The sequence below is a fragment of the Falco punctatus genome (assembly GCF_963210335.1).
Source record: "Falco punctatus genome assembly, chromosome: 3".
Classification (NCBI taxonomy): domain Eukaryota; kingdom Metazoa; phylum Chordata; class Aves; order Falconiformes; family Falconidae; genus Falco; species Falco punctatus.
In genome coordinates this window covers 108,338,974-108,352,891 of record NC_137582.1, presented here as the reverse complement: position 1 = coordinate 108,352,891, position 13,918 = coordinate 108,338,974, and the positions used below count along the sequence as shown (strand labels likewise).

The following is a 13,918-nucleotide window of genomic DNA, read 5'->3' as shown; positions in this document are numbered from 1 at the left end:
CCTAAACCAAAGTTTTTAAACTGAAGTTAAAGTCACAGCTCAGGGTGAGAAAAATTTAGATCAGCCAATAACAATTTCCTAAAAACAGCAGAACAGCTCACCAGCAGCTCACCAGCCCTGCAGTTCAGGGATGGATTGCTCCAGAAACGTTCTTGCGATGCACTGGGGAAGATCTGATTGTCTCCACAGTGAGGGGACCTTGAATTTAAGAACAAAAAAAGAATAAAAATTACCGCTGTGTAAGTTTCCTACCATTACCCTTTAGTTCAGGCAACAGAACACACTATCCTGAAGTTCATTTAAAAATAAACTACATGCCATTTATTCAGTGCAGGCTGCTCCCAAGTGAACGTTTGGGTGGGAGACAGCCAGGGACAACCTCGGGTGACAGCAGGAGGCAACGCTGGCGAGTAAATTTTTTCCTCCCTCAGCCTCTGTATGGGTAATGGTTGCGTGATGGTAACAGGCACTGCTCTGCACAGGGCACTTCAGCTCATTGGATTCTGGTCCTGCCAAAGTGCCTTCTCCTTGGCGATGCTTTGAGGCGAGCAACCTGCACTCATTTTTTAAGATCTGCTCCCAGCATTAGACAAGTCAGGCTGTTTGTGAAAGCTGTAAATGGGGACAGTTTCCACAAACATATTCCGTTAAAGATGAGGGTTCTTCTTGGGTGGGGGAGTTAAAGCAAAAAAAGGTGTCCAAATTAGAGTGAGGCACCTGAATTCTGCCCTACACAAGTCCGGAGCTGTGACAAGGACCTCAGTTAGTCATTCTGCTTGAGTAAGGGCTACTCACTGAGCAAAGGAAACCAGGATCAGGCCAGTGATTTGCAACCAAGTGCACTCCCAGGGTGTTGCGTATTTAACTATTGCCCACTAAGCACAGAGTTAGACATTCAATGCATTTTGCTAAACAAATTCTTCCCCGTTATTTTCATCTTCCCAAGTTCTATTTAAAGAGACCTCCCCGGAACCGATGAGACCAAATCCACTGCCCCGTTCCCTCTCCCACATTTGCTTGGCGATTTCCTCGCAACATTTCCCCAAAAAATAGACAAATAATGGTCCCTGACCTGCTGCTGGGCTTGAGCTTTGGTTGCGCAGCAGCCCTCAAACCCACGTGCCTATCGGCTCAGTTTCAGCAGCCGGGTGATTATATCATAGGAGGCTTGTTCCCTCTTGGAATGGAGACCGTAAACCTGACGGCACGATCAGAGCCCACACTGGTTGTGTGCAAAAGGTAAGAGGAATCTTAATTTCATGAGTAGTTGCTGGGAAGAGAAAGGAAAAGAAAGCAATCCTGAGAGCAACTGATGGTCCCACAGCCGGGCGCGAAAGCTGAGAGGGAAACAAGGATTAGCTCCAAGGTGCTGGAGCGCTGGTGTACGGCACCATCCATTTCTGATCCCAAAATGGAAAATGTGTTTGCATTTTCTTGATGCTTCGGCATCTTCACGCTATGGCAGTCACACTTCAGGCACAACAAGCCCCATGCTGATGAAAGCTTTTAGTAGCACCCGCTTCCTTCGTGTGTTGACTCTAACACACAGAGGTGCCAACGTTGCTGTCGCTTGCACTGCGCTCCGTGGGCAGATGACAGGTGGAGATGGCACCATCACCTTTTACAAGGTAAAAGGACACTCAGTGCTGTGCACAAGGCAAAGGGGGGGAAGGGAATCACCTACCCTGCAGGCTTGCCACCCTGTGAGCAGTATTTGCTACTCAGTTACCCCAAGGGGGCTTGCTCCATCCCACTACAAGCTCCTTACAGCTCGTTGTGAGGAGAACGAAAAGACAGGCTAGTGTCCTACGGAAGCGCACAAAAGCGTGGTCCAAACTCTTTGTGTCTTTACAAGCCATAAAGCAGGGGATATGCCCAGTGCACTGAGCTCTACAGCGGAGGAAAACCCCAGGAAGGTGGACATCTCTCCTGAATGAGCTCACACAGCACTTTGGGAGCCCCTGGCTTCATAGCCAAAGTACACAAAGCCAAAAGCAGGGGGTTGTCCGAGTCTTGACCCTCTCAGCTAAACACGCTGGTCTCTCTATACCTCTGCTTCTTCTCCTGTGATGCCCAGAGGATATATTTGCTGATAGACAAGATTAAACAGATTTGAAAGGTGCTCAGAGCTTTCTCTACTCACAGAACAAAATTCACAAAGGCTATGGGGGTACAGGGATGCTCTGCTGACAGTGGCAACAGACAGGATGCTAAAATGTCGAAGAAAACCTGACCACCGTTGTAACAGCTCAATTAAACCATGTTAATTCCACCTCCCTTTGCAGGTTATTTGTAGATGGGCTAATATGGGCTCTCGGGATGAAGTTTGCCATCGATCAGATCAACAACTCCACTTCGCTTCTCCCAGGAGTCCAGCTGGGCTACGACATGTGTGACAGCTGCTTTGAGCCAGTGGTGGCCTTACAGCGCAGCTTGCTCTTCCTGACCCGAAAGGGCACCACGGGCATCGGGGTGCTGTGCAACTACACCGACTACCAGCCCCGTGCAGTCGCTGTGGTAGGACCACATAAGTCAGATCTCTCTCTGGAAACAGCCAAACTCTTCAGCTTCTTCTTGATCCCACAGGTAAAAAAACTCTCCGGAGAAGGAAGAATTCTCCTTTTTGCTGGGGGAAGGGTTTGGATCAGCAACGCTGTCGATGCTCTAGGTCTTTGAACCTAGAAAAGACTGGAATCTGCGCTTTAACAGTCGATTCCAGCCTTTTCTCTGCCACGGATTTCCCAAGTGATCGTGGGCAGGTCACTAAACTTCCCTCCTGGAACACCCTCCAGTGTCTACCTTCCTGCAGAGAAGAGGGATAAGTCAGGCTGCTCTGTGATCCATGTAAAATGGGAATAACGAAGCCCCCAGCGTAAACTGGGAGCATCCCATGAAAATACACCTGTGACTAAGTACTCGGGTACCACAACAGAGCGAGCTATAATGCTCAGGTAAATTTAGCCCTGAGCTAAGATACTACTGAACCTTGGGTGTGCCGCCCTTTGTAGAAAGTAGCTAATTATCACTGCCATTAATGCTAAGGGCTGGTGCTGTGATGACGGACACCACTGGCAGTGGAAGGAGATAGCCACGGGGGACAGTGCCACCAGAGGCAAGTGATGGGCCAGTTCACGGTTCTCCTGGTAAATGTACCACGTCAAACCTCTCCCTTTAGATTAATTCTTCCTTCCCACTACCCTGACCCAGCATTTTGGAAAGTTTAGCACGCTAAGGCTAAGCAAGGAGGGCGGAACATGATCTGGACTGTGAACACTTCCCTCCGTTTTACTCCTTGACTTGCATTGTCTCTTCTCTAACTTGCAGGTCAGCTATGGAGCCAGCAGTGAGAAGCTCAGCAACACAGAGTTGTACCCATCTTTCTACCGTACTGTTCCCAGCGATAAGAACTTGGTGGAAGGTATGGTCCTGCTACTGGACAAGTTTGGATGGAACTGGGTTGCCACCATTGGAAGTGATGATGAATATGGCAGAGGAGCCCAGGGGCTCTTCTTCAGCACAGCTGTCAATCACAGCATCTGCATTGCGTTCGAGGGGCTAATTCCTACAGACCTTGCAGACCCTAAAGCCAAAACCCAACTGGAAGATACCATTAAGTTAATTAACAAGACCCAAGTCAACATCATTGTGCTTTTTGCCTTTAGTCAGCCAGCCCAGGCCCTGCTGGAACACAGCATCAGGATGGGACTAAGCAAGAAAGTCTGGATTGGCACTGAAGCCTGGATTTTGTCTGACATCGCTGCCTCCACCCCGAACGTTCAGAGCATTGGGACGGTCCTGGGCTTCATTATGAAAGCAGGCACAGTCCCTGGCTTCCAGAAGTATGTCGCTGATCTCTTTACCTCTGTTCAGCAGGATGAATTTTGCCAGGAGACTAGAGAATTCCACCACCCCACGAATTCCGACACACTGGACACACGTTGCGGAGAGTGTGACCACATCTCGCTGCAGGAAGTCTCGCCTGTGCTGAGGCACTCGCAGGTACAACCGGTGTACATCGCCGTCTACAGCGTGGCCCACGCGCTGCACAGAGCGCTGGGCTGCACCCACCAAGCCTGTCCCAAAGCAGCCGTCAGACCTTGGCAGGTGAGTAAAGGTCGGGGGGACAAAGAGCAAGTATTTGTGCCCTATTTCTGCACCAGAGCTGCACGCAGCTGGACAGGGAGGGGGTAACGCTGCGCTCCTGCCCCCTGCCCTGCTAGGAATACAGCATCAGCAATTTCTTCAGCCAGGCAACCCCCTGCATCCCCCCACCCTGGGTCTACATCCTGGCTCCCGCTAACTGGGCTTGGCACAATAGACAGAGCAGTCGATAATACACCCAGAAGGCCAGTAGCTGCAATATTAACCCAGGGAAGGGGCAACCGATTTCAGCCAGAAATCAGCTTACTGCTTTACCATCCTTCAAGGAAGAACATCAACTGTCCCCATATTTACTACTAATTTTCATTTTCTCCTCAGCTGCTGCACTTCATGAATACCCTCCCGTTCAAGGTGAACGGCCGAAGTTTCAAGTTTGATCCATCCCACGGCACAAACACTGGCTACAAGCTTATATTCTGGTCCTGGACAAACAGCACCCTCACACATCTGCCTGTAGGCAGCTACGAAGGGTCCTTGTACGTCAATAAGTCCCAGATTCAGTTTCACACTGCAGATCAGAAGGTAAAGACAGTCAATCACAAAATGAAGTAAAATTATTTGCCACTTTAGCAGGACTGTTCCTAAGGAGCTCTTAGCCTGCGTGCTGCTCCGACGGGATCTGGGGGGGATCCAGTCGTGGCTCCTCTGCAAACACGTAACGTATCTCCGTTGTGCAAAACTAGAAGGCGGCATTCCCAGCTCTGTGGGAGATTCAGACCCAGGGTTGACCCCAGCGCAGCCAATTTCCAATTTGCTTGGTGACACCGTGCTTCTCCTGAAGGTACCTGGCTGACATTCGTTCCTCCTCTTGCCTAGGAACCTGCATCCGAGTGCTTCAGGCACTGTAAACCAGGACAATTCAGACAAATAAAAGGATTCCACCTCTGCTGCTACGACTGTACGGATTGTCCAGAAAACACCTTCTGGAGCACTAAAGGTGGGGTATGAGAAATTAAATGGCTTTAATTCTGTGTATTATGTCTATTTACTGGTGGTGGAGGTTACACAGGCTTACAGAGTGAGCTCTGCCTCCATGAATCACTGCCAGGGCAGAATATTTGCCTCCCTTTTGTTGTGCTGTGCGTTGCTCAGCCTTGCTCTACAGATCCTCAGTGGGGGACCTTCCTCTGTTGATCCCAAGGACGCGTATGTTTTATCTCAAGAGGTAGGAGAGAGGGGTATGATGAAATTTGAGGGTCACAGGTAGAAAATAGTCATATGATGAAATTCTGGGATCTTCTGGAAACTGGTGATCCTCCCTGGGGAAGGGAAACAAAGCCAAAAAAATATGTGGACCCTTTTTGCGGGAGGGTGGAGAAAAAGAAGTGGGGAGGGGGGAAACATTAAAAAAGAAAAAGACTAAACTATCAAAAACTCTGGAGATCCAATACTTGGGGGTGGGGGAAAGTAGACAAAGCAGCACCCAAACTAGCCACCCAACTCACGAGTGTGATCCATCCTCAAGGACTGCCTGCAGCAGGGTAGCAGCACTCCACTGCAAGGTGGTCCTCAGCTTCTCGCTGCTCCTCTGCAGACAGGTCCACCTGCACTCCCTGCCTAGAGCATCAGTGGTCCCCTGCCCGCAGCACACAGTGCTATGACCGCAGCGAGAGATACCTCTTCTGGAACGAGCCGCTCACCATCGCCTTGCTAACGCTGATGTCCATCATCATATCCCTGATCTGTCTGACAGCAGCGCTCTTTTTAAAGAATCTTGAGACTCCCCTTGTGCAGGCTTCTGGAGGTGAACGGAACCTCTTTGCCTTGTTCACACTCACGCTGCTCTGCCTCAGCTGCTGTCTCTATATAGGGAAGCCCAGCAACAACCTCTGCGTGCTCCAGCAAATAGTCTACGCCCTGTGCCTCAACGGTTGTTTCTCCACCTTCTTCATCAAGTCCCTTGAGATCACCCTGGTGACAGAGTTCCCTCGCTGCGCACCCACCTTCCTGGGCTGGGTGACCCAGAGGCGGGCCTGGCTCCTCGTCGCCTTGTGCCTCCTCACCGAGTGCTTGTTCTGTTGCTGCTATCTTCACCTGGGCCCTGACTATCTGCTGTCGGACTACAAGTCGCTGCCCACTGAAGTTCTGCTCATGTGTAGCACGGAGTCCTGGTTTGCCTTCGCCCTGATGCATGGCTGCAATGGCTGCTTAGCCTTCATCTGCTTCCTGTGCACGTTCATGGTACAAACGTCTGGGAAGAAGTACAATATTGCCAGGGGGATCACATTTGCCATCCTAATCTATTTCATCATCTGGATCTTCTTCATTGCTATTTTCACCACGCTGAAGACCGTCCTCAGGTCTGTTGCTCAGATTGGTACCATTTTGGCAAGCAGTCTGGGTATCTTGGGGATCTACTATATCCCCAAATGCTACATCATCTTGTTTAAGCCTCATCTGAACACAGTGGATTATTTCCAGAATTCCATCAATGAGGAGCCAGAGGAGGACTCCATGAACAGACAATAAACCAGATCCACTGTCACCTGCTGCTCAGCGGAAGGTGGCTGTATTGCAGGGAGGTAATTCTGTTTATGATGACTCCGGCAGTCTGAGCTATAAGCCTCACCCAGGTCACTTTCCTGTAAAGGTCACTGGTAATTTCCATTTCTTATTAACTAGATAACTGCTCCAGAGATATATCCATGAATCTTTTCCCAGGCCCTATAAGAAATTTTGAATATGTTTGACAGCACAGAAATAATAACTAGAAAACCAGAAGGGAATCACGTGGAAAGGTGTGAGATTATAGACCACAAATCGAAACCCTTGTGATAAACCAATGACACCCAGTCCCTACCTACACAGCGTCCTCTCTAAAGACCTTCTCCTAGCATCTCCTATCGTCAGGAAACACAGCTCCTATGCAGGCTTCCCCCTGTGAGACACAGGAGGCAGGTGAGGAGGGGGAAGGAACAGACAGAGAGAACCAAAGGTCCTGCACGCTGCTCCGTCACTGCAGCCCATACACCTGATACGTGTTTGTGCGCTTCCTTTATTAAAAGTGGAATCAATTACATCCTACAGCCTCTGGGTCTCTTTTTTTAATGGTTACAGTCAATGCAAACTTCTCACCTTCTAGGTTGGGAAGCAACCCTGCCCCATTGTCCTGTAAATAAGATTCCACGATGAAACACACCGATCCCTCGGGCTGCCCTCTGTTTAAACAGAGGGGCTCCAACTTACCAGTATGGCACCAATTTATTTTTTTGCTCGTTTTAGATTGACCTTTAGAGGATACCTGGAAAGATATACACTCAATTAACATGGGTGAAGAGTACACAAAGAAATCGATAGGTCATACACAAACTGAAGTTTGTAGGGAAACAACTGCGCTCGGATGAAGAAGGGCTGACCATTTTGACTAAACTAAAAGATAGAAACGCTAAGTAAAGCTTGTGATGACAAGCATCGCTCTTCTAGTTCGTGACACCAGCAGTGCACTGCTGCACCATATTAACTAAGAACTGGTTCTTGTATATCATCAAGTGCCGAAACAAAAAAAAAAGCAAGAACTCTGATTTCTCAAGAGATTGCACGTTTCACTCCAAGTCAGAATAATTGCAGTGATTCAAGCCAGAATCTCAGTAAAACCGAGAGTTTTTTCAGATAGGTTACACAGTAACAGTTTAGATATCATAATGGAAATATCATAATTTCACGCTTCTTTTGCAGTAGGAAACTCAGTTTAGATATCATTGTCGTGAAACAAAAAGCTGAACTTTCCAAAGTCAACGTTTACATTTCTGTTAAGTAATGTTTTCTACGAGAAAAAAGTCAGTTTTAATTTTCTTGACTACTTTGTCACAAAATCCATAGAAACCATTCTGATATGTAAAGGCAGCTGTATGCATGATATGAAGAGTATATCACCCATTCAAATTTCAGTTCACTCATTTGTATTTCATTAGCGTGTGTTTGCGAAGAACATGGAAATGAGGACCAGACCCATGGAAATGAACAGTGTGCAAATCACACTATCCAAAGTCACAGCCAAACGTTCCTCCCATCTCCAAAAACATGCAAAAAAAAATCACCAGAGAGAAACATTTCTTCTCCAGTGGGATGTTCTGCAAAACAGACAAAATCAATCAAAGGCTTTGAAGTTTAATAAATCTCTCTCAGCTGTATGCATACATGTACCGCATGGCTCCTGCTCCCTGAAAAGCAGAATTCTCACGTGCAGAAAGGCTACTGGTTTGCCCTGTTAAGCAACGGATTTACAGGAACAGGTAATGGTGACAGTTTCAGAAGGTGTGACAAAGAAATACTCATACAGGAAAAACACAGACTAGCTCCCTCACAAAAGGCACTTACTAACTATAACCAGTTAATATCTAGTTTATCTGTAACCCTTCATGTTCATCATGGGTTACTGAACAAACACTGATCCTCTGAAGTGCTGAGCGTGGAGGTTCGATAACCCTCGGTAAACGCTGCGAGCTCTTTGCCGCTGGGGAGTACCGTCTATCATGGATTTCACAAGCCTATTTTTGTGGACGCAAAAATCACCTCTAATTGTCAGTCCACCTGCTTGTACCAGATAGATGTTCCTCACTGCCTAACAGCCACAGCCACATGCTCCAGGCAGGACCTTCTGCACAGACGAACTACTCAAATCAAACCTGAACAAAGGCACAAGAAAACGCCCTTGTTTCCATTCCTGTAACGACCTTTACCTTCCCCAGCAAGGGAATCGGCCCTTCCACCCAACACTGGACATCTCTCTTCAAAGTGGCACGAATCTGGGCCTGAAGGCGGCTAAAGGCAGGGAAGAGACGTGCAATTAGTAGGTACCTTCTGCACAGCTGTAACTGATTTGTTAATACCACATAACATGCCGTTAGCAGGTCCCTTCTGCAGCACGGCAGTAACTGATGGCATCTGGCTGGGCTGCGTGTGACAAAAGCGCACCTATAGACCCTCTAGACACATATATCACCAGAGCATTTCCTCCAAACCTACAGCACCCTCCAGGTTCCTGCCTCCCCTGCAGGCTCAGCTCCCACCCCCACATCCCACTCCCACCCCCCCCCGCATGAAGGCAAGAGAACCACGTCACCACACCAGCTGGACCATGCTAACACTTAGGGGTGTGCTGGTGGCCTCCACCTGACAGGGGTAACTACTTAGTTTGTACTACTTAGAAAGATGCTACTAGTAGAATCACCAGGGCAGATGACTTGAACTCAACTCCTATTGCTGTCAATAGCAAAACCTCACTTAACTTAAACACAGGCAACTACCTGATCAGCTTTAAAGCAACCAGACATGCAATGGACTGAGGAGCTTTGCAGGTGAAGACAGACTTCTGTTGACTTGTGTAAGGTGTTACAAAAGCATTTCAAGGTTTGTCTTTACTCACTACTCAGCCACTTGGGCATTTACGCTTGAGGCCATTTATTCTTCCAGCTGATTTGGACGTCATTTCTGTCATTCCTACAGATCAGACCATGGTGGAAGGACCAGGTTACACAGCTTTCCAACCCTCTTCCGAGGGGCTGTATCTCTACCGGTGCCTGGATTCAGCCCCAACAGCTGCCAGGTAGGAGCTGACAGCAGCACACGGAGAGGCCGGATCATCCACCACCTGTCAAGTTCCTCCCGCTGGGCCGGTGGGAGTGGGAGCTTCCCCCCTCCGGCTGCAGAGCCCAGGGAGGGGGGGTCCCTGCTGCCAAGGAGGCTGGGGGGTCCCCGCTCCCACAGGGGCCAAGGAGGGGATGGGTTGGTGTCGCGGTGGGGGGTCCCTGTTCCCAGAGGGGCCAAGGAGGGGGTTGTCGTCCCTGCTCCCGCAAGGGCCAAAGAGGGGGGCCAAGGAGGGGGGTCCCCGCTCCCGAAGCGGCTCCCCCCGCGGGCGCGGTGCAGCACCACGGACAGCAGCCGCCCGGCCGCCGCGCGACGGGGGTCCCGCCGCGGGGGGGTGTGTGTGTGTGTGGGGTTGGGGGTTCCCGTGTCCCGCATCCCCACTGCCAGCGGGGACATCACCACGTCCCTTATTCTTCCGACTGTCAGCAGGGAAGACCCCCGTGTCCCTTACTCTGCCCGTCAGCGGGAAGCCCCCCGTCCCCGTCTGCAGAATGCTTTACTGTTCAGAGCTGCTCCTGAACCATCCTGCTGTGCAATAAGCAGGTAGCGCTTCCAGCCGCTGCAGGCACACGACACGCAAGCTCTTTGAAGTACAACACGTCACATTCTCGCAGTAAAACTCTAGCAGAAGACAGAGGGTAAGTCTCTGTGCGGGCAGGACGGGACACTACGGGATCTGACGAACAAGCTGCTGCTGAGAGCACAGATAATGCAGAAGTGGCACCCGCTGCAGAAACCTGAGGGTGCCAGAAAATGAAACCCATGAGGGCAGAGGCTTGGAGCAGCACAACTCGTGCGGCGCTTCCCCTTCCCTTGCTCCTCAGAGTGCCAAAGCTACAGGCACCTTGGGTACCCGGACACAGGGCAGGCAGTAGATGAAGGGCAAACAGACCTGCCAGCATCACATAATCTGGAGCTTTTCAGGCCTACTGCTCCGTGCAGCGACTGTGACAGCTCTCCAAACACAGGAAAACTGCAGAAAGCCTTAGCCTCCTCCTGCTGGCAGAATGTGTTTGCACCAAAACATTTTTTATAGCCAGTAGGACTAGTTCAACTACAAGTGTTACTCCCATCTGTTCTTGCAGGTGTGGAAATTCCTCCGTCCTTCAGGTCCCCCCTGCCAACTTCAAGGCATTGTAAAACCAGCGGGGGGACTGTAGCACGTGACAAAGCTGACTCTGCAGCTCAGGGGGTCACCACAAATCTCAGTCTTCCAAAAATCAGCTCAGAACCGCAGACCCCGAGCAGACTCTATCCCAGCACACCTACGGTGTTTTATTTTTCGCCTTGCCCTTTGAGACTTCTGGCTCCGCATAATGGAAGGATTATAATCCAGGACAGAAGAAGCTACGTTGCTGCTCCTACCCCTGTGCCTTCTGCCAGTTACTTTTAGAACACACGTGGTGGTGAGATCACACTGCCGTGCTTCACCGTGAGCACGCTGCCGGAGCACCAAGCGTTTGCCAGCCTCACAACACCACTGTACAGAAGCGGCTCTTGCCTTGCTTTACTCCTCCAGGTTTTCTAGATCTTTTCAAAGTGTTTACTATGACTTACTAGGGCTAACCTGACGCACCTACGTGCACAGGTGGTACAAGCTGATGAACTGGGTCTGCTTTGCTCATTGTCACGACTGCAGGATCGTTATCCCTGCCTCACAGAGTCCCAGCAGCACAATCTCCTTTGTGTCTTAAGTATTTTCAGAGCTAGTGGGGATGTCTGGCACTTTTGGTCCTTACTATAATACCGTGTTCTACATTATACTTCTTGTCATAAACATGAAAACACATTTATTACACCTCTGTACTCGTTATTACACACCTCTGTACTTCCAAAAGGCTGGAGAGAAACCAGCCAGCCCAGTACAGACACCAAGCAAAGATGGACAGAATCTTGGACTGTAATGACCAACAGTGTCTCAGTGTCCACTGAAGTACCACAAAGGCTGCCACGTGTACTAATGTAATACAAGGTGGCTAATTAGGTACGCTGCGCTACCAACTACCAGCCAATACTTGTTATCAAATGTTAGCCACTTAGTGTCTCATCGTGTCGGGAGAAGTGGCAGCTACCACTCTACTGTTACTTTACCTAACGGTGCAGATGAAATACAGTAGATTTGTCTTTTATCATGCTGTATCATGAAGGAATGATGACAGTATCTCTCCTTCAGTTCAAAACCAAAGGATACAACTTGATCCAACACTTACTAAGCAATGCCATCACACTTATCCTTTCCTAAACCTGATAAAAGTACAATTGGACTCCAATCCGATTCTTAGAAAAACCTGATTTCATGTTACTGAAATCAAGGAGCCAGCCAAGAACAAGTACTTTCTCAAAGCAAACCCAGGAACGTTTCAGTAAAGGCTGTTCACAGTTAATTTTTTATCTTTCAAGCAATCTTTATTCTACACTCCTTTTGCAAAAAATTGTCAGTGGTAAACCATGAAAACTGAAAATGGAAAAACTTGCATATTATTTCACATCACTACCAGTGTCAAGTAAATACCAAGTCACATCACTAAGATCTTTTCCCCACCCAATCTGACAAGCAACTGTATTTCCCAAATTAGATTTAAATGTTTTTCCATCTATCCGCTACGTGGTATTGGAAGTTAAGTCACCAATTTAGCTCAATTAAAGCACTTGCAAATCAATCTAAACCAGCAAATACTTTTATTCTTAAAACAAAGAGCTTTTCAGTGCACTGCAAAGCTAGCCATCCTCGATTTCTGTAGCTACCTGTATCTAAAATTCTCCTGGCATGCTTGAGTAAAAATAATGTGAGACGTTTGACAAAAGTACTCCTCAGTGTAATTAAAGATAGCAAAAATCTGACCTGAAGACTGGAAGTCCTTGTTTCTGGAGACGGCAGCAAGTCTTCACCAGCATATTGTTGCACCTGATAATCTCAGCAGTACTCCTCACTTCAGCGCTGTCAGTTCATAGCAGAGAAGCATTAAGTAACTTTTGATCATCATTTCAGAAATAGAGAAGGCAATAAAAAAAATAAAATCGAATTTACTTCTACTGCTTCTCTTTCTGGCAGCAGAGCCAGAGCCATGGTAAACTGTTTTTACTTTGGAGGGAGGGAAAAGCAGCCAATTTAATTGTTCAACCAATTCCAGTCACCTGCAGACAGCTCACGCTGGATCAGCTGCAGCCCGTCAGCCCCTGCAGCAAAAAGGCTGCAAAAGCAAATCCAGAATTCTGATCTTTTAATATATGTTTCACTGGGGGAATTTTGCGTCCTCTATAAACAAATATGGGAGAACAGGGGAAACTCTGCAAGGCTGTCTCATAGGTTTTTCTATAAATCTGCGGCAGAATCACACCGTTTACAGTGGGTGGCTCCTTAATAACTATTACTTTCTCTCTCCCTTTGCTTCTTGATCTCTACCAGCTGAGATGAGGGAACCTGCTTCATCAAGCTGTGGTTGTTCCTTGTACGTAAACTACTCAGACCTGACAGGGAGGCTGGGCGTCCTTGTGTTGCATGACAAATCTGCTGTGGTTTAAAGCTTACCAGTTAGTCTGCAAAACGGTGTCCTAACGCGCCTAGCTCGCCTCTGCTGGAGTTTGTGCACAGAGTCCAGAACAAGGGAATATTCCCGTGAAACAGCTGAACACATTGATGGGCTCTACCGGCAGATTCATCTCCAGGGTCTGCAGGCAGGAAAACTTGTTCCAGCTCCTGTCCTTGTAACAGGACGTACCCTCCCGCTGTCTTTGACTTCCACAAACTTCCTTCAGCCTTCCCTGCATACCTACTCCTGCCAGGCTGCGAGAGGGAGAAGCTCAGTAATTAAGAGGGAGGGCAATTTAAGGGGAAAGCACAGCTTCGTCACCAATACGTGAGTCATTAGCTTAAAGCTACAGCACTTCTGATGAATGGCAGGGTCTTGTCTCATTAACCTGCGCAGAAGAGCCAGGCCTCTGCACTTTAATCACCTGTGGCCCACTTTAGCGGGGAACATTTACCGCGTTCCTGTCATATCTGGAACTGTAAGCGCTTCTGAAGTACCATTAAATCACAGAACAGAACGCCCAGCTGCCTGTCAGCTCCTGAATAATCTTCTCCTGTCAAAAGGACAAAACTTCAGTGTGGCAGGGGGTGGGGGGGAAGAAGAAGAAGAAGAAAGTAAGATTCAACCAATATTTCATCATT

General features: G+C 48.5%; 1 protein-coding gene across 1 annotated transcript; it reads left to right on the top strand.

The window, feature by feature from the left end:
* The first annotated feature begins 1,249 nt into the window (after positions 1-1,249).
* TAS1R3 (taste 1 receptor member 3) lies at positions 1,250-8,432 on the top strand. Its single transcript, XM_080379692.1, has 5 exons — positions 1,250-2,586; positions 3,325-4,104; positions 4,480-4,683; positions 4,978-5,098; positions 5,696-8,432. The coding sequence occupies exons 1-5, from the start codon at positions 2,320-2,322 to the stop codon at positions 6,628-6,630; spliced, it is 2,307 nt and encodes a 768-aa protein (XP_080235818.1). The 5' UTR covers positions 1,250-2,319; the 3' UTR covers positions 6,631-8,432.
* The last annotated feature ends 5,486 nt before the right edge of the window (positions 8,433-13,918 follow it).